We start from the raw sequence: 20,597 nt of genomic DNA, 5'->3' as shown, positions 1-20,597 counted from the left end.
AAGCCCCTATTTGAGCCTCTTTTTGGAGATAAATAGATTTTGTAATAGTAATTTTTTTGAAGAATGTGTAGTTAAAAAATATGAAAAAGTTTTGAGTTTAAGTGAAATTATTTTATGAAAGAACATGTGATTAAAAATAAATTTGAGCCCTTGTTTGAACCCCAGTTTGGGAAAAAAATGAATTTTTGAATAGTGTATTGATAGTAAATGTATAGTTAAAAAATAAGGAATATTTTGAATTTGCGTGTAATATTATTTTATTTAAGAATGTGTAGTTAAAAGGATATCAAAATACTATTGAAAAATGCATTTTCTTCAAAAGAATGAATGCTCAAACAAGGGCGGAGAAAATAAATGGGACTAAAATGATTATGGGCATAACATCTTACATATGATCATGAATTTCAGATCCTCGTCGGGTACTTCATATAAGAATTAACCTTTTTTTTGTCATCATTGAAATTATAATTTCTTTTTCTTTTTCTTTTTCTTCTTATCAATTACATATTTTTCAATAAAATAATATTACACGTAAATTCAAAACTTTTCATTTATTTTTAGAACACATTTTCAAGAAAAAAAATACTATTCCAAAATACATTTCTTCAAAATTCAATTATAATGTAGCTCAAAGAGGGGATCAATGTTGTCAATAATTCCAAATTTGCGAAATTCAATTGTTTCTTTTAATGAGGCGTTAACGGTATTGCATCGTATCGGCTCAAATTATTTTTCAGAGGACTTGCCCAGCACATCAAAAAAGTATGGCACATTTTAAATTTTTTCTTTTATTGAGTGGCATTGGCATAGGTTTATAGTTTTAACGAATGTCGGATTAAATATCACAATTGATACAAAATTTTCTCAAATATTTTTCAATTGTCGTTGAACTTTTAAAGCTCTTTGCGTTGCTATTGAAATTCAGCCATATCGACTAGAGGTAAAGTCCTCGAAACTTTTCCTTTATAACAAATATTTGCTCTCGACATATGTGGGAGAATGTAATTTCATTAATTTTTCCAATGATGCATCTCTCTAACTAAGTTCTTACCGACATTAGTGAGTGGTTCAAGATCATAACGTGCTAGTCATTAAAGTTCATGGAAACATCTGTATTATTATTGAATAATGCTAAGTGTACATTCTATGGTTTACATCTTTTTTTGCTTTGTGTTTTCAAAAAATTGTAGATGGGAAAACACTTTTTTTTAACTGATGAATGGTGTGTTGCCACGTGACACAATGTAAGCAATGATGTCGAATATGATGTACATATAGCATAATTGATTATTATTATGTCTGAGCAATAATTCTTTATTTCCACTAGTAAATCATAGTTCAAGTTCGTGGACATTACTGACGGCTAAGATTGTTTATCAACTAATGGGGGTTGAATATAGAGTCACACCTTGGGGCCGTTTGATTTGTGTTTCAATTTTAAGTTTTAAGTTCATTTTTAGTTTTATGTTTTGAGAGTCTATTTTGAAATTGTTAAAAACGTGTTTAGTTTACCATTTTGAAAAATTATTTTTTAAAACAGACAATTAGAAAAACTATTGGTTTGAAATTTTGAAAAATTGTTTTATAATATTTTAGTCTATGAAATTCGATTATTCGATAAAAATAGAACAATTTTGTATTAATATTATATATATAATGACGTGGAGGGAAAGGATTGAATAAAAAATTTAATTGTCTTTTAAACTAATAAATGATAAAGTGACATGTGACGTTATGTAATCCATTATGTAAAACTTGACGTACATGTATGTAGTAAGGTCCATATTTTATATGTGTTCATTTTAAATAATTTTTTAAGAATTTTTATATAAAACTAGGACTATTTTTATATTTTATTTTACTAGAAATTTTATAATTTCATTTTTTTCAAAATTTTTATTCTTTATTTTTTTAGATTTTTTATTTTATTCTTTGAAATTTTATATTTTTAATTTTTAAAATTTTATTTAATTAAAAAATTAACTTTTATTTCCATGTTTTGTATGTTTTAGACTTTTCACTAAAAACACTTAAATCGTTAAAAATACATTTTGAGTTTTCTACTATAAATTTAGTTTCGTTTTCGAAAATATAATTTCAAAAATATCAAATCAAACACTTTTTTAACATTTTGCAAAATTGAATATTGAAAACGGTCTGAAAACAGCAAAATAAACGCACCATTATCTTTTGATCAAATATATTTTCAAAAAATTAATAATAATTAGTAATATATGAGCTGCAGAAATGGTATACATTATAATATAAACTGCATAATGTTATTTAAGAAAATGAAAGGTTGGAGTTACATTACACTTTATGATTGAATTGAATTGGGGTAGTTGTCAATATGTGAAATAATGGTCATTATTTTGGATAGTGGGCGTTACTTTGATGAATGTGGATTATTATTGTTGGTCATCAAACAAGTTTATGAACATGAAGTTTTGGAATTTAATTTCTATTATTTCTCTAACACCTATAGCTACAAATACCATATAAATGCCCCTGTTTGGTAAGGATTATAAGTAAATTTTTAGTAGATTTTAATAGAAGTTTTTGAAATGTGTGGTTGAAAAGTTGTGGGATCCATGAAATATGTGACTAAAATTGATTGTTTGACTTTAACTTAAATTAAAATCTGATTTAAATCAATAATTATCTATTAATTTTTATACTGTCACAATTTCATATTTTTTCTTCATAAAAGTTAGAATATATTGGTCAAAATAAGGATGTCCATATAGTGGAGTTCTAAATTTATTCTCTAATGCAAAAATAATTAAATCGAGGTCCATTTGGAATGACTCTTGAAAAGTCAAAAAATTATCTCTAAAACTAAGAAGTTTCTCTTTAACTGTTAAACATATTTGAATTATTTTACTGAATTGATTTGTTTTAGGAAGAAGCTGATTTAAGATAGTTTCATCAAAAAATCGATACTATAAAAAGCAGAAGCAAAAGTGAAAGCGGACTTCCTATTGAACATACCCTAAAACAAATCACGAAAAATATTGTTGCGATGATAAATGAAGACTTCAAATATCGTTTAGGACTTGACTTTCTTTAAAAACGTGAGATTCGAGTCTCACCATAATTGGTCACTTTTTTCAGTACAACATCAAATTATGAATTTTTATTTTTTTTTTCCTTCTTTCAACTGAAAAATAAGTTATCAAAATATTTTTTTAGCTAAGAGGTTTGTAATAAGTAGATTTACAATTTTTTTAAGGTTTACCCCCAAACACGGTCTAAATGTAGCAGAAAATGTTACAGCGAGAGAGGGAGAGAGAGAATTGCGTGAAATACTGAAATCTGTTATCCCGCGCTGTAGAAAAAAGATTAGTGTGTGTGTGAAAAAGAAAGAGGTCATATGGGAGATGAGAAATCGGGGATGATGGGGGCGGTAATGGGAAACAGCAGCAGAGAAAGAGATCGAGAGCTTCTCATACCGGTCGCCGACTCTGTTGACCACGATGATGACGCCTCTTCCTCCTCCAAGCCTTCCCCCTCCGCTGCCTCTTCTCACCTTCAATCTGGTCGCGAGGTATTTATTGTTCGTTATATCTTTCTTTTCTGGGTAATGAACAAATGAATTGCTTCCGTTGATTGTTCTGTGGATTTTAGGGTACTTGCTACTTTGGTTCGATTGATGGGTTATTTGTGAGATGGGTAATCTTTGTGTCTTTTTGCCGATTGCTTAATCCAATTTTGGACATAACCTTTTTCCGAGGAGGGTGTATTAGGGGGACGGGACAAAAACGGCGAGATTGTAGAAAAGGATATGCTAAGGAAATTTGGTTTCCGATGGGATTATTTTGGTAACCCTGCAAAGGAGTGCTTGGAAATTTGATTTCTTTTCTATCTTTAATAATTTTTTTTCCCTATGTAATTTGGTTTATAATTTGCTTAACTTATTTTTGATGAAATGATCAAGCAAAAGAGCATTATTTTATTGCCTCAAAATTGGAGTGGGACATGCTAATTCTGTGTATGAATCATTTCACCAGACTCATTCTGTGTATGAATCATTTAACTTGCAGCACTTTTGATTTACTTGAAATGGTTTTCTTAGCCCTATAACTGATGTTTGTTAATCTTTGTATCGTTCAGTACCTTAAATGATCAGTTTCCTTGACTGGTGAAGTACGACTTGCTTTCCATTTTACATTTATGGTTTTCTCTATGTATGCATGGGCTGCGTAGAGGCATTTGCAATCAAAGTTTTGTTTCTGTGTATAAATGTTTCACATGAAATTTTTGATGCAGCTATTAATTATTACTTATAACTGTTAACTTTTCTCTTAAATCCTTATTGGAATCCCAACATGGAAATCTAGTTAACAGACTTATAACAATTTCAGCTTCTGGGTGAGATTTTTATTTTGAAAAGTTCCCGTTAAAATCTATGCATGTCTAATAAATTTGATTATTGTGGCTTCCACAAGCATTTTTAGGTGGGCATTCACTATTGTTTTCTGGGGTCTTGGTTTCTCATACTCGCAAAATTTTCTACTCAACTCTATCTCTCACAATGGATATGTGTATTTAGGTTGGGGTTGGATTTTTTTTTTTTTTAGGGGGGAGGGGGTTCTTGCGCTTGAATGCAGAAATCATATTTGTTTTTCAATTTTGTCTCCTGCTTGTTTCTGCCGTAACATCCTCAGGCAGATAAGATAGAATATCCTTCTGTCCTTGGTTGAACCTTTCTATTTACTGTCCTCTGAGAAATACTAATTTCAATTTTTCTTGCAGACTTTTTACAAAGTTGTTAGGAGCTGGGCCTCAAAAAAGTTCATGACTGGATGGTGAGCACAAGTAGAGTACAATTTGTTATTGTATAACTCATCTTGTTCGCTAAATACTTACATTTTTTAAATTCAACTGTCACATTTCAGTATCCTCTGATCTAATCTTTTAGGCTGTAGGTTGAAATGACTGGAAGCGGTACTTCTTGGCCATCTTTATACAGTACAAATGCATAAAATTTGGTTGGGGGAGCGCAAAAGTTTCTACACTTCATTCATACCATTAAGTTTCTAATATGTTTTAGTGGAACAAAGAGTAATGAGGGAGGAGTGAGTGGATTGGTGCAATACTTTTATTTTTTTAAAGGTTTAAACATGTTCTATTTTCTGAAATTGGAAAACACAATGAATGAACAAACTTTAGGCTAAAACCTGAGCATACAGCGGTAATGATCAAAACCAGTTGCAGATAGTAAGACTTACTGTAATTGCTATATAGGATCTTATACTTGCTGAATAGCTTATATAATTGCTTGAGATATGGACTGATCTTTTTGAAGAAATCATTTCCAACTACGGTAAGATTGAATTTGAACTGATGGTTGAAGGGTTGTAGTTTCATTGACATAGTTGTTGTAAAATTAGTCTTTGAATTTAGGCTCGACTATTTTACCTGTTCCATGGATAGCAATGGTGCCATGGAAATGAAAACATTACCGTTCTCTGTTTATATTTAGAAAAAGAAGAAAGGGCTGTAACTCATTCCACAAGGCCGATCAAGTTCCTATGCCTATACAAGCCTCATCCTCCAAATAAATATTGGAGGTTTTATGCTTTTGATGCTTTAATTATTTCCTGACTTTTGCTTGCGTTGATAGAAGGATATATCATTTATCATTGAACTCTTTGCTTAGGTCTCTATTGTACATTCCAAATGAAATGGGATTGTGCAAGAACTATCTTCTCTTAAAACAGAGTCCTGTTTGTTTTCTCTTCTCTGTTATAGGATTTGCTAACTCTATCCTTTTGCAGTGTCATCCTCTTCCCCATAGCAATCACTTTCTATGTAACGTGGTGGTTTATTCATTTTGTTGATGGGTTCTTCTCTCCAATTTACGAGCAACTTGGAATTGAGATCTTTGGTAATCATATTGCTCCTTTATCTAATACCAATGAGTTATAAGTGGGAGTGTGTTGTCTAGCATTATCGTGTCACTTCAATACCTTGTTGATTACTGTAGTTCGTAATTTTCATTATTCTTTATTTATCGGTAGAATTAATAATTAGAACTACGGTATGACCCACAAAAATTGACTATGAGTATTGATTTCCTTTTGAAACTGTAAGAAGTTGTCAATATTTTTAATAGCGCCTTTTGACTGATGTATATGATATTTATGATAAATATCTTGGCGAACATTTTTATGTCCCTTTTATGTCTCTTTACTGTTAATGCTTGCTCTTATTTCTTTAATTAGGTCTAGGGTTTGTTACTTCCATCAGCTTTATTTTCTTGGTTGGAGTGTTTATGTCATCATGGTTGGGGGCATCTGTGTTGAGCCTTGGCGAGTGGTTCATCAAGCGTATGCCATTTGTTCGTCATATTTACAATGCCTCCAAGCAGATTAGTGCTGCCATATCTCCAGGTGTGCTTTGTTTTAGTTTACTTTGTGGTTTTCTTGAGCGTTGAGTTTCCACTACGAAAGGATTACCAGTTGTTCTTTTCAATATTATTGCAGATCAGAACACACAAGCCTTCAAGGAAGTGGCCATTATAAGGCATCCACGTATTGGTGAATATGCATTTGGGTTCATCACTTCATTTGTCACCCTCCAGGTGAGCTGCTTCTTACATATTTTAGTAAATCGTCCTCTCATCTAAGATATTTGTCCCTGAAGTTGGTTCTTTCTCATGTTTGTGCTATTGTAAATTTCCTTTCTTTCATGCAGTTAATGTTTTCTAGCTTGTAAACCTATAGTGAATCAAATCTAGGAAAGTGTGTTACATTTAAGCTAAATCTCACTGATCAGGCTAGACAAATGAGGACTTCCAAATTTTAGAGTATAGTTTTATTTCCTTTTCTTTGTAAATTTTTGCCTGTATTGTTAGCTTTCTATATATCTCTTTGTTTTGCCATTGGAGGTAAAACGTTCCCCTCGTATTATTTCTTTCTATTAATATACTAGGGTAGCGGACAATATCAAACCCACCATTTTTAAATAGATAAGTGGTTTAAAAACTCTCATATGCATACAATGGATTTTACCAGAGAGAGAGAGAGAAGCTAAACCTCATTGAGAGAGATTCTTAAGCCATAAAGATTCAGCAGAAGTGGCCGATGCATTGAATCTGTTGCTGGTAAGATTGCCCAGTCTAAGTTGGCACTTGGCAGGTCAATGATTACTGCTTCATTAACCCCTCAAATATCTGCTCAGGCTAGTCTACCAGATTTATTTTCTTATGAAATAATGGTGCAATCTATTCAATCAGCAGCGTAATTTGACCTTAACATAGCAAAATATTTTATGCATGGTGTGGGTGGATTTTGTTCCTCTCTTGTATGTTAATATAGGGAAACAAAGCTTACATTAGGAACTCAATCGACTGGTCAAACGGGGAGTATAGGTTTTTGTAAAGCAGGTGGCACTTTATGGGCAAATGATTGTGTGATATAAAATGAGCTGTTTATAGGTTGATTGGTCACCTGAAAGCAGTGGCTAACATTTATTTATTCATTTATTAGATGTGGTCATAGAATTCATGTAACGATTAAGTTCTCATGTATTTTCTTCTAAATTCAGAATTATTCAGGAGAGGAAGAGCTTTGCTGCGTTTATATCCCAACAAACCATCTTTACATAGGTGATGTATTCCTCGTAAACTCCAATGACGTTATTAGACCAAACTTGTCTGTAAGGGAGGGAATCGGTGAGTGTCTTTCCTTGTTACTTTTTTATGATTGCACGGTGTATTATGCCATGCAAATTCACACGCATATTACGCGACTACTAATAGATCTCATGTGTCAACGTTTAACCTTGTTATGTATGCTTTGTATACAGAAATTGTTGTATCTGGTGGTATGTCAATGCCCCAGATTCTATCTACATCAGATCCAGGAATTATTCAAGTGGATAGAAGTAGGACCTGAAAGAAGCTAAGATCAAGGACATGAGATGTAGACAACTGTTTTCTGTACTTCATTTTCATTCTGCAAATTTAGTCATGATTTGGCTTTAGTTGCAATCTAGGTCTATTTATATTTCAGTTTTCGATTTTTGAAGAGTTAGATTGTACCCAGAACATATGTTAAGGCAAATGTATAATATAGGGAAGTAGATTTGTGCATAACCATAAACTTATTATTTTCCTGGCTAGAAAAAATAACATGTTTAAGTTACAACAGTTCTAAATTGAAATATGAAAGGTTTTGATTTCTATTAGAGCAGTAACTAACTGTGTGAGAAATTTCTCTCGATAAAATGAAGGGTAGTTCCTTCATGGGTATTGTTCCTTTCTTGAATCACTGCAGCAAGACTTTGATTTTAATTTTTTAATTTTATGTGATTTTTTACAACTGTCATAGGTATTCAATTACGAAGATTTGCTATTGGTATTGATATTTAGGGGGATATATTCAATTGAGACTTGTCGAGCAACTAATCAGAACTAGTTTAATTTTTAAGGGGATGGTATTGTACTCGCGAGAAAACTCGAAAAGAGCAAGTTGTGATCTCTTATTAAATATGATTCGTAAGCTTGTTTAAAATGACTTTTTCTTGTCGAAAATAGTCTATATTATTTTGAGTCAGCATCTATGCTTAGGATTTGTTCTTTGTTTAATTAAAAGAGCAGATGCGAATAATAAAAAAGAAGTAAATTTAAACTTGAGTGAAAGACATAACAAAAACGTTGTTTTTTTATTCTACCTTTCTTTTCAAAGCCACAATAAGTCAGGATTTAAAATAAATTCATGAGCAAAAATCAAGAGATAATCACTACCCAACTCAAAAACTCCACAAGGCTTGATCAAAGGACTAGAGATGTAACTAATTCACTATCTTTAATAAAATGCCATTAAAATCATTATCATTAGATAAAAAAGAGTAACTATGGTCAAGTCCATTACAAGCCATGCATACATGAAACACTTGAATAAATGCGATTTTAACGAAAGTCTAAAGCAAAATTAGATGGTAGTCTTGAATGGATAAAAATCATTTAGGTCTTTCCTAGGTACCCAAAGGTATCCCACGACATAAGCATAATTATAATCTTTAACATAATAAAATAGACGACGAGCTCAAAATGGACATGCATGCATCTCTTGGCTTCAGGGGCGGATCCAAGAGCAATTTTACGACAGGCTTTTTTTTCCTTAACTATGAATTGGGTTGGAGGGAGGATGGGCTGTAGCACAGCTCAGTCCCCGTAGATCCGTCAGTGCTTGGCATGTGTATCTTAATGACTCAAATTGTTCATAAATCATTCATTTTTCTTTAAGTGAAATTACTTCAAGATATAAAGAGCCAATAATCGGCATCCCCACTTCATGCATTTAACAAATCTCGACTAGTACACATAAATGAGCATAAAGCTTCGTGCATGTAGAATAACTTCATCATCTATTACAAAAGCTCATGAATCATAAATTATTCACATAGATCATAAATCACATAACTTTGCTTGAACCAATCACCAAGCTTGAGAGATCATTAATTATAGACTAAAAATTTCATGCATGTTAGATTAAAAATGAAAAATACGATCGTTATCCATCATATCAAGCCACCATATTTGACTTTCTATCTCTTGTGTGTGTCCCATAACGACTATATTTTTCATTTTCATTCTTAGAAAAATGGGAATCAAACGGGCTCTAAATTTCATATAATACATATAAGGCAAGTAATAGTAAAAGTACTCACCAGCTCAAGGGGTTTTTCTTACTTGTACATGAAAATAAAATTCTCTCTAAATTAGAATGCGGAGAAGAAGCTCAAATATGAAAATAGAGGTATTGATAACTATTTTAAAAGAAAAATAACTTGAGAAAATAGTGGATTGGGCGTATTTACTGTTAGAAATTTATTATTAATTATTTGCGTGAATAAAGCTTTTACCTAGTCATTAGGGAGTTAGCTATTTTCTACCTAATCTTTATAATAATCCTACTTTACTAGGTTGTTAGTAGATTATTTTGTAAATTTAGTTAGGTCCTATGACGAGTTAATTAAACCATTGCTCACCAACATTTAGATCAGATTACTACTTGCTCACTCAAGAATAAAATGTAACTAATTATTCACTCACTTTTGTAGAAGGTTACCCATCCATCACCTATGTTAATTCCATTCATCCACTTGGACAAAAAATTACACATGGCATAGAAAATCTTACCTGGCCGTTGAAAATTGACACATGGGGAAAAATTCTTTATTTTATACACTCCAAAGTGGTGTTGGAAGACGATAACAAGGATACAAAGAAGCAGCAACATCCATTACTGTTTTCCTCAAGCGCCTGCACCCGGACTATGGTCTCTAATCTCTATTCATAAAACTTCCTGCAAACTACTCCTCTTTCTCTGCCACTTGGTTTTCACAACGAATATGGTGTGAAGAAGGTAAAACTCATTTGCATACAGGCAAATAGAATTTTGTGGGGATTAGTTACAATCCCAGATCTTAAAGACTAAGAATTTCAGGCCCTCTTTTCTGTTTTTTCTCTAGAAATTACCCTTCATTTTCCTGGGTTTTCTCTGCAAGACTGCAAATTTGTCATTTGGGCTATATTTTTATCTCAAGATTGTGTAGTCATTGAGCTTAAAATTGGAATTTTGAGCAGGCAGATAATTTATGTGAAGGAAGCCAATATTTTGCATTTGGTGAAAGGAATAACGAAAAAATTCAGAGTTTTCAAGTTTTTGAATGCAAATTTGCATTTTCTGCATTAATTTTGATTTCTCTTACATGATACAGTGATAAGGCGGTGGAGGTGGAGGTGATGGTGGGGAAGAACGATTCTTCCAATTTTTAAGAGAACGTGTTTGGTGGGATGTGATTTGTCATCAATTTTTAACACCGTTAATGGCCACGTAGGATTTCCATCCGCCAAGTGTAAGTTTTTGTCCAAGTGGATAGATGGAATGATGGTTGAGTAACTTTGTACAAAAGTGAGTGAGAGTGAGTTACCTTTAAATCTTGGATGAGCAAGTAGTAACATATTCTAAATATTAGTGAGCAATGATTTAATTAACTCATCCTATGACTATAAATAGCCCACTCTGTAAAGGGTTTCAATGCATTCAGTTTTCTCATTCCTTTAATTGGCTTTTGTTGTTTTCTTGAGCCCATTTAAAGAATGCAGTAGCTTTCTTTGTTTGCAGTAGTCTTTCTTTGTTAAGCGTCCATTTATTATCATTGGTATTAGGGCGAAGTTGAAAAACACGAGTGTAAACACATGAGGGAGTGTTTTAAAATAGCAGCTTACTTCTTTCCACTCGTGTGATTAATTTCTTTCATGGCTTCTGAGAATTTTGTACAGCCTGCAATTACACACTTTGATGATCACTATGACCACTGGAGCATGCTCATGGAAAACTTCTTAAGGAACAAAGAATACTGGACAGTTGTTGATTCTGGAGTAGTAGAACCAATAGCAGGTATTGTGCTGAAAGATGCGCAAAAGACAGAGCAAGAATGGCTAAAATTGAAGGATCTTAAGGCAAAGAACAACTTGTTCCAAGCCATTTATTGCTTAATTCTGGAAACCATTTTTAAGAAAGATATTGGCAAGCATATTTGGGATTCTATGAAGAAAAAGTATCAAGGAAATGCAGGGGCCAAACGAATGCAACTTCAAGCACTTCATGGTGAATTTGAAACTCTACATATGAAGGTGGGAGAATCTATTTCAGATTACTTCTTAAGGATGATGGCAATTGCTTTAAGATTGGATACATGGTGATACACTGTAAGATGTAACCATTGTTGAAAAGGTGCGTCGCTCCATGACAACAAAATTCAATTATGTCGTCTATTCCATTGAGGAATCAAACGATATTGATTATCTTTTTCTTGATGAGTTACAAAGTGCTTTACTGGTTCATAAGCAGAAAATGCATTGACTAGATAAGGAGGAGTAAGCATTACAAGCCTCGACTAATAATCATTATTCAACATCAAAAAGAGGAGATCAAGGATGAGAAAAAGCCAGAGGCGACAATTATGGTAGATACTCCTATAACTTTTTTTTTTTTTTTTTTTTTGAAGATAATAAGTTTTCTAATACTCTAGGATGAGGAAGAGGTCATGACAACAATCATTCAACATATTTTGAATCGAAGTCAGCAAACAAAGCAAGAGATGAATGCTATAGGTGTCACAAATATGTCCATTACAAGTCAGAACGTCGAGCCAACCTTAAGAATTATGATGGTGTGCAGTCCCATTTTGTGGAGAATGAAGAAGAAGTGTCTTTATTAATGGACTCTCATGTGAAGGAAGATACCCACAAGAATTTGTGGTACTTGGACACAGGTTGTAGAAACCATATGTGTGGAGAGAAGTCTAAATTTTTTGAAGTGGATGAAATTTTTCGTGATTTTGTGAAATTTAGTGATGGTTCTAAAGTCTCTGTTATAGGAAAAGGAAAGGTTGCTGACCAATAAAAGTTCTATTCAAACCATTTCTAATGTTCTATTTGTTCCAGATTTGAGAAAAAATTACTTAGTGTTGGTCAACTACAAGAAAAGGGATATAAGATCTTTATCAAAGATGGAGTATGCAGAATTGAAGATGAAAAATTGGGCTTGGTGGCTCAAATCAACATGACAGCCAACCGAATGTTTTCATTGTATCTCCACAACACCACTCACTCATATTTTCTACAAGATTGAAGAATAATGAATGGATATAGCATTTTGCTACGAGCATCTTAATTTTGTTGGATTAAAGACTCCACAATGGAAGAATATGATGATGGGTCTTCCTCAAATTTCAGCTTCTTTTCAAGTCTGTGAAGATTGTGTTGTTAGCAAACAATACGATGATCAATTCCAACAAGGAAAATCATGGAGAGTGAAGATGTCATTGGAGCTTGTTCATTCTGACAGTTGCGGGCCAATAACTCCGTGTTCTAATAGAGGTTAAAGATATATAATTACCTTCTTTGACAATTATAGCCGAAAAATCTGGGTTTACTTTTTGCAAGAAAAATTCGAAGTCTTTCTAGCTTTTAAAAGCTATAAAGCACTTGTTGAGAAAGAGGTTGGCAATCCCATAAAAATTCCTAGCATGGATCATGGTGGAGAATATAATTCACATGAATTTGGAAATTTTTGTAAACCTATGGAATCAAGACAACTTACAACAGCTTATAAGCCCCAACAAAATGGCGCATGTGAGAGGAAAAATTGCACTATTCTTGATATGATACGAAAACTTTTGACAAGGAGTTGTATTTAGTAAAATTTCTCGCCCGAAGCAATTAATTAGAATTCACACACTTGTTGTTCAGAACATGACACGAGAAAAAGCATGGGGTGGTCGAAAACCATCAGCAGATCATTTCAGAATTTTTGGGTGTGTTGCATATGGCCATATTCCAAACCAGAAGAGGAAAAAGATAGACGACAAGGGAGAAAAATGTATTTTTCTTAGTGTTAGTGATCAATCAAAAGCTTATAAGTTTTACAATCCTAGCACTAAGAAAATGCTTATCGGTCGAAATGTTATTTTTCATGAAGGTCAAATCTGACCATGGGACAAAAATGTTGCTGGGGAACAAATTCCAGCTAGTTGTGATGGAGAAAATGATGACAAAGCAAAACAGCCCAAGCAACAAACTTTTCCAGCAGTTGTTGCACATGAGAATCCTCAAAATGAACATCCTATAGCTTCTAAAATCACACACACAACACCAAAATTTGATGAGCATGTTGAAGTAGTAGCTAGATCTCATTCTCATCGTGTTCAAAAGAAGCCGACGTGGAGTCAGATTATGGGGTAGCCAACATCGATCAAACTGAAGATTCACTCACACACTTTGTGCTCGATTTTCAGGTTGTGATCCCATAGTTTTTGAAAATGCTGACAAGGAATCAAAATGGTGGAAGGCTATGGATGATGAAATAGCAGCTATTGAAAAAAATCATATATGGGAGTTGATTGATCTTCCAAAGTGGCAAAAGACAATTGGTGTCGAGTGGGTTTATAAAATAAAATGTAAAGAGAATGGTGAAGTTGACAAGTACAAGACATGTTTGGTAGCCAAAGGCTATAAGTAAGAGTTGGGTGTTTATTACAAAGAAGTCTTTGCTCCGGTTGCTAGACATGATATAATCCTATTGGTGATTGCATTGACAACTCAAATTTCATGGCCTATTTTCCAATCAGAAGTGAAATCAACATTCCTCCATGGAGATTTGAATGAACTGGTATTTATTAGTCAACCTCCTGTTTATGTTAAAGTTGGAAATGAGCATAAAGTGTATAGGTTAAAGAGGGTTTTGTATGGATTAAAACAAGCTCCACGGGATTGGTATAATTGTATAGAAACTTATTTTTGAAGGAAGGATTCGAAAAACGTCCTTATGAAAATACACTTTTCATAACAATTGGAGATGGAGGGAAAATACTCATTGTTTGCTTATATATAGATAATTTAATCTATATTGGAAGTAGTAGAGTTATGTCTAAAAAATTTAAGGAATCCATGTTGGTTGAGTTTGAAATGTCTCATATGGGAATGATGCATTATTTTGGTATAGTAGTGTAATCTGCTGATAGTATTCTTGGCTCCCAAAAGAAGTATGTGCAAGAAATTTTAAACATGCCTCAGATGAAGAATTGCAATTTCGTAGGTACTCCAATAGAGTTTGGTCTAAAACTCGTAAAAGAGCCAGAACAAAAAAGGGTTAACAGGACTCTTTATAAGCAAATTGTTGGAAACTTGATGTATTTGATTGCAGCAAGACCTAATATTATGCATGCTGTTAGTCTCATTAGCATGTACATGAAACATTCAAGGGAGAGTCTCATTAGCAAAGAGGATTTTTTGTTACTTGCAAGGTATTGCAAATTATGAATTATTCTACAAGAAGGGAGAAAAGTCAGATTTGATAGGTATTACTGATAGTGATTATATTGGAGATTCAGATGAAAATACTTTGGGATATGTTTTCATGTTGGGTCAATGGCTGTCTCATGGTCATCTAAGAAGCAGTCAATTGTCACTTTATCAACTACAGAATCTGAGTTTATAGCTGTAACGGCTTGTGCTTGTCAAACCATTTAGTTGAGAAAGATTCTTTGAGAACTTTGTTTCAAGCAACATGGACATGCTCGGTCATATTGCAACAGCAATTCTGCAATTAAACTCTCAAAAAATCTTGTTTTACACAGAAGAAGCAATCATATAGATGTGAAATATCATTTTCTACAAGAACTCACCAACGATGATTCAATTGAACTTATTTTCTGCAAGATCAAGTTCCAGACATATTCACGAAGTCCCTCAAATTTGTTGCATGTCAAAAGCTCAAGAGGCTACTTGGTGTCTATGAAAAGATTAATTTGATGGAGGGGCATAGTAACTTGTCTTCGTGAAACTCGTGTTTTTGTACATTAGTTTAAGGGAGGGATTGTTAGAAATTTATTATTAATTATTTGCATGAATAAAGCTTTTACCTTGTTATTCTGGAGTTAGTTATTTTCCACCTAATATTTAGGATAGTCTTACTCTATTCAGTTGTAGCAGATTTTTTTTGTAAATTTACATGGGCCCTATGGCTATAAATAGCCCACTCTGTAAAGGTTTTCAATGCATTCAATTTTTCCATTCTTTTAATTGACTTTTGTTCTTTTCTTTAGCCCATTTAAAAAATGTAGTAGCTTTCTTTGCTTGCAGTAATCTTCTTTTGTTGAGTGTCCATTTACAGTTTTGCTATAAGTACATAAAAAATTCGATAGAATTCTTACAGATAGATACTTGGCCATTTTTCATTGGTTTTTGACACATTAAACTAGAAAATGCACCATACAGGTGCTGCCAACTCAACATCTGTACTATTTCTGTCAATAATTCCCTGTGTCTATGGAATTATTCGTCCATTTATTATCATTTATATACTCTATATTACACTGCATAAAAACATAATGTCAATGTCTTTCAGAAAAAGGTTCTGAGAGTATGAGTATTCTTGTCATAGTGTCTCCTTCATTTCAAAGCTGAAGTTTCTTTTTCAATGCTTCCTACCGCCATTTGAAGAGCATGAAGAAATCCCTATTTTGTCAAGGAAAACTCCACTTCCATCAGCCTTTTACCTCTTTGAATCAATCTCTTCAAGTCCTTGATCCATCTTGACCTTCCCCAAAGATCTTTGCCCAAATTCTTCTTCAAGAAGCTTTAAATGTAGAGTTTTTATTTTCTAAAGACCGAAATGTTTTGGGGTTTAAATAAAGCCTTCGGGTATTTTGGTTCAATCAATCACATTTTCATAAATATAAACTCACTTGTATAAGCACTTGTGCAATAAACATGCAGTATGTAATAATACCATGTTTTGTTCTTTCTCCTTTGGTAATAAGTGGCTTATTCGAAATATCTAATGTGTCTTTTGTTAGGAGTTTGGTTCTTTTCGTAGATTGGTTGAGATTTTTTCGGGATGACTTGGTTGAAATATGATATTTCACAACTAGATCGCAATACAAGATTTTCTTTGTGGCAAGTAAAGATGAAAGCTGTTCTAACACAGTTGGATTTGGACGATGCGTTACTGGATTTTGAGAAGATGCCAGCTGATTGGACAACGGAAGAGAAACAACGGAAGGATCGAAAGGCTGTGTCGTTGATTCATCTTCATTTATCCAACAATATTCTGCAGGATGTCTTGAAGGAAAAGATGGCTGCTGCTTTATGGTTGAGACTAGAGCAGTTATATATGACTAAAAGTCTTATTAGTAAACTGGCTCTTAAGCAGAAGTTGCATTCCCATCGCATGGCGGAAAGATGATTGTTGGAAGATCACATTGCCGTGTTCAAAGAAATAGTTGCAGATCTGGAGATGTTGGATGTTAAGTACGATGAAGAGGATCTTGCTTTGATCCTGTTGTGTTCGCTACTTGAGTCTTATACGTCGTTTCGGGATACTATCTTGTAGAGTCGAGATACTTTGATTATAGGAGATGTCTGTGATGCTTTGCACTCAAAGGTCAAAATAAAGCATTTGATTGGAGCTACATCAAGGGATGGAGAAGCTCTTGTATCTCACGGTGGTCAACGAAGAGGCAAATCAAGAGTTAGATTTAGCAATGTGACCTGTTACTACTGCAAAAAGAAGGGACATATTCGAAAGGATTGCGATATGTTGCAGGCTAAAGGTGATTTAGCTGCAAATCGTGGGGTGTAACCTTTGAATTTAGACGAAAACAATGTAATTGAGAATTGTTCAGATAGCGAAGATGTGATGTTGACCGTGGTATCTGAGGTGGAGTCTAGGCCCGACGAAGAGTGGATTCTTGATTTAGCATGTTCGCACCATATGTGTTCCGATATGAATTTATTTCAGACATATGAGGTTGTTTAGCAAGGTGGAGTTGTAATGGGAAACAACAAATCTTGCCGTATTGCTGGGATCAGTCGAGTGAGATTGAGGCTGCGAAATGGAACATTTAGAACAATTGATCAAGTTTGGCACGTTCCCGACCTGAAAAGGAATCTCATTTCGCTAAGTACCCTGAATGCAAAAGGGTATAAATTCTTTGGAGGAGGTGGAGTCTTAAAAGTCCGAAAGGGAGTCGACTGTAACCAAGCGTCGCCCATTGGTTCTATACCCGATTCATAACTAGAAAGTTTCTCCGGATTCCCAAAGTTATTAATAGAAAATAGACCGCGAGGAATCCAAGAATTACAGATTAATCTAGAAAAAGAATTTAATTATGTGAACCAAAAACTTAACGTTGCTACCACAAGAATTGCAAAACCTTATGGAAACCCTAGTTGTACTGGAGGGACGGAAAAGATCCCAGTTGTACATTTTGCAGGGAAGTGCAGAACCAGTTAAGATGAGACATTTGGACAAGTTTAGTATCGTGGTGGAAGTTCAGTTTGGTACAGTACCTCTTGTGTTGGACTCTAAGTTGATTCAGAACTCTGATAAGGAGAGCGTTGGTTATTCCGCTTTGCCTCCAATTTCAACGAGTACACTGTGTTCAGTTGCTGGGGTAGGACTCATCAAGCGTAGTACCGTGGTATCAGCAATGTTTGAGATGCTTCTAGGGACGTTGAAGGCGATAGTTCTAGTAAGAGGCCTTCTGATCAAGCATCTGATTTGGTTCTTACTACAGGGTGTGCTTCGACCCTATGTGATCAACATTAATTCCTTGGTGGAATTGGGAACCCTGAGGATTGGGTTCCAGTGTCGGTTGTGGACGGCAAAGGACGTGTTTGGTTTATATGGAGTGGTTACTGTGTTGAGGAGATTCGGCCAATTCATTTCGTTGCAAACAGATTTGAAATCTAGGAATTTCATTCGTAGCACCAGAATTTGAGTCAAGGTGGAGATTGTTAAGGGTATGACTCAAATAGGAGTCTTTTGAAAAGGCGTATTCGACTTAGACTAGCAGAATATTAACCTAGGGCTTAAAGAAACTAAGTTAAATAAGGAAACAAAATCATGTTGAAACTGAGTCTCCTAATTTTAATATATTTTCTTGCCTTTTAGGACTTTTTTAGGATTGACCTATAAATACGAGGCTCCTCTAGTCAGTTTATAGAGGGTAACATAGAAGAAGTATTGCTAGTCTGCCTTATATTCTCCATATTGTTCAGTTTAATAAACATCGCTCTCTGCGTTAATCTCTTTGTGTTTTCTTTACTTATAAACCTTGTTTTTCAATATGTGATCTAGTATACTTCAATATTGTCATATAATCTCGTTCCTTAAAATCCAGTTTGGAATCAACGTGTATTATTGAAGTTTCCACGCCCAATATCTTTACTTACAATACACATTACACACATAAATATAAACGCTTATCACTTGCTCACTTATTCATCAGAAGGATTAAAATAGTGAACTACGCACACATATATATTCTCACACACGTGTATATATGTATGTCTTCATGTGTGTGAATAAAATTTGCTTATCACTAATTTAAAATAATTAACTTATCTTGTAGAGAAAGTCATCCTTTTCATGTTGATAATCAAGCAATTCTCTACAGAGGGGACAAGAAAATATCACCAGCTGTCTCCCTCTGAAATTTCCAGTTTTCACGTCCTAATTTTGACGGGATACATAAGTTGTAAAATGACCTCTTATCCTTCCCCGTGGAACTCGTGACGCAATTTGCAACGCATCAATTGAATAACTATAGATATCACAAAGTTGATCCAAACATGACTACTCATCATGATATTACGGAATCACTAAAAAGAAAATTTCAGCAAACATATGGATCAAATTTTAAAACGAGTTTTTAGACGTCAACTTAACTCGAAAAATATACAAATTTGCTAGCAAAACAAAGATCTTGACATGTACTTTCCAACACATTAACATGTAAAAGTTGAAAACAAATACATAATTCTAGACCTGGGCAAAATTCCCGAACCAAATCAGACCAAACCGGACCCGAATCGATCTAAATCGAATCAGACAGTTCTTCTTAATTTAAATACTTGAACGAGTATTTGAATCGAGAACTGACAGGTTTGATTCGATTTTCAATTTTAGATCAAGAACTGAATAATCGAATAAGAACCTAATCTCCTTAATTTTTTTTAATTTATTTATTTTAAATAAGTAAAATTCTTTTTTTTTTCTAAATAAATTTGCTAACTTAATTTAACTCAAACCTAAAAATATGATTTTCCTATTTCTAATTTTCAGTCCAAGCTCAATTTAATTAAATTGATTTAAGTTTTACCCAAATATATTATTCTATTGTAGTGTCAATTCTACTTGTTTTGGAGAAATCGAATTGAAACTCAACAGCTCATCTTTTAATTATTGTAAGCTTGCTATCGTCCTCTTCCTGTGATTTTAACAATCAAATCTATGAATAATTCAGCAAAAAGAGACGCAAAAGACATATAAGATTGGATAAAATTATTTCGTAAGAGCTAAAATTGAACATATCATCAGTTGAATTAATGTAGATTTATAAATATTAAAAACATTATTATAGTACATAATTTGGGAACCGAACCAAACCTGAACGGTTCCATAATTAAATTTGGACCCAATGGTTCCACTTACTAATTACTCAAAAATTTTCGATTTCAGTTCTCGTTAGAACCGAATCGGGCCTTGCCCACCCCTACATAATTCGTACAATGTCCATATATTTGGTTACTCGATAAGGGTAGGAGTGCCTTTAACATTCAATTTTTCTAACTCTTGAACTTGCCCAACTTTTTCCTTTCAAGTTCAATCTAGTCCTAATAATAAAATTCGTAACTTTCTAATTTAATTCAATTTGGTCTCAATAATTTCTTTTAATATGAATTTCTCCTAACTCTCAAATTAAATATAAATCCATAAATCTCACAATTTTTGAGAATAAAGTAAGTTAAGCTTAAAACATACTATCTTCTAAACATACTTTCTTCTCAAATATAATACTTTAAAATAATATAAATAAGGTAGAATTTTTGGGATGTTAAAAGTAGGGATGTCAAACGGGTCGAACGGCTCGTCGGCTCGTCAAAACCCGGCTGTGGGCAGTTCGGGCTCATCCACCCGCGCTCGAGCCCGAGCCCAAAAAAAGGTCCAAAAATGTGCAAGCTTACAAAAAAAATAAAAAAAAATCACGAGCTCGCGAGTGGCTCTGGAGCT

At 33.6% G+C, this 20,597-nt stretch overlaps 1 protein-coding gene across 1 annotated transcript; it reads left to right on the top strand.

Moving 5' to 3' along the window:
• The first annotated feature begins 3,248 nt into the window (after positions 1-3,248).
• On the top strand, positions 3,249-8,202 carry LOC111366376 (protein LIKE COV 1-like). The gene is made up of 7 exons (XM_022987152.1): positions 3,249-3,547; positions 4,756-4,808; positions 5,781-5,890; positions 6,228-6,395; positions 6,489-6,586; positions 7,552-7,678; positions 7,813-8,202. The coding sequence occupies exons 1-7, from the start codon at positions 3,374-3,376 to the stop codon at positions 7,899-7,901; spliced, it is 819 nt and encodes a 272-aa protein (XP_022842920.1). The 5' UTR covers positions 3,249-3,373; the 3' UTR covers positions 7,902-8,202.
• Positions 8,203-20,597: the final 12,395 nt, after the last annotated feature.

This window comes from Olea europaea, chromosome 17 (genome assembly GCF_002742605.1).
Source record: "Olea europaea var. sylvestris chromosome 17, O_europaea_v1, whole genome shotgun sequence".
NCBI lineage: Eukaryota > Viridiplantae > Streptophyta > Magnoliopsida > Lamiales > Oleaceae > Olea > Olea europaea.
The sequence above is the reverse complement of the archived record's forward strand: the minus strand, read 5'-3'. Positions and strand labels throughout refer to the sequence as shown.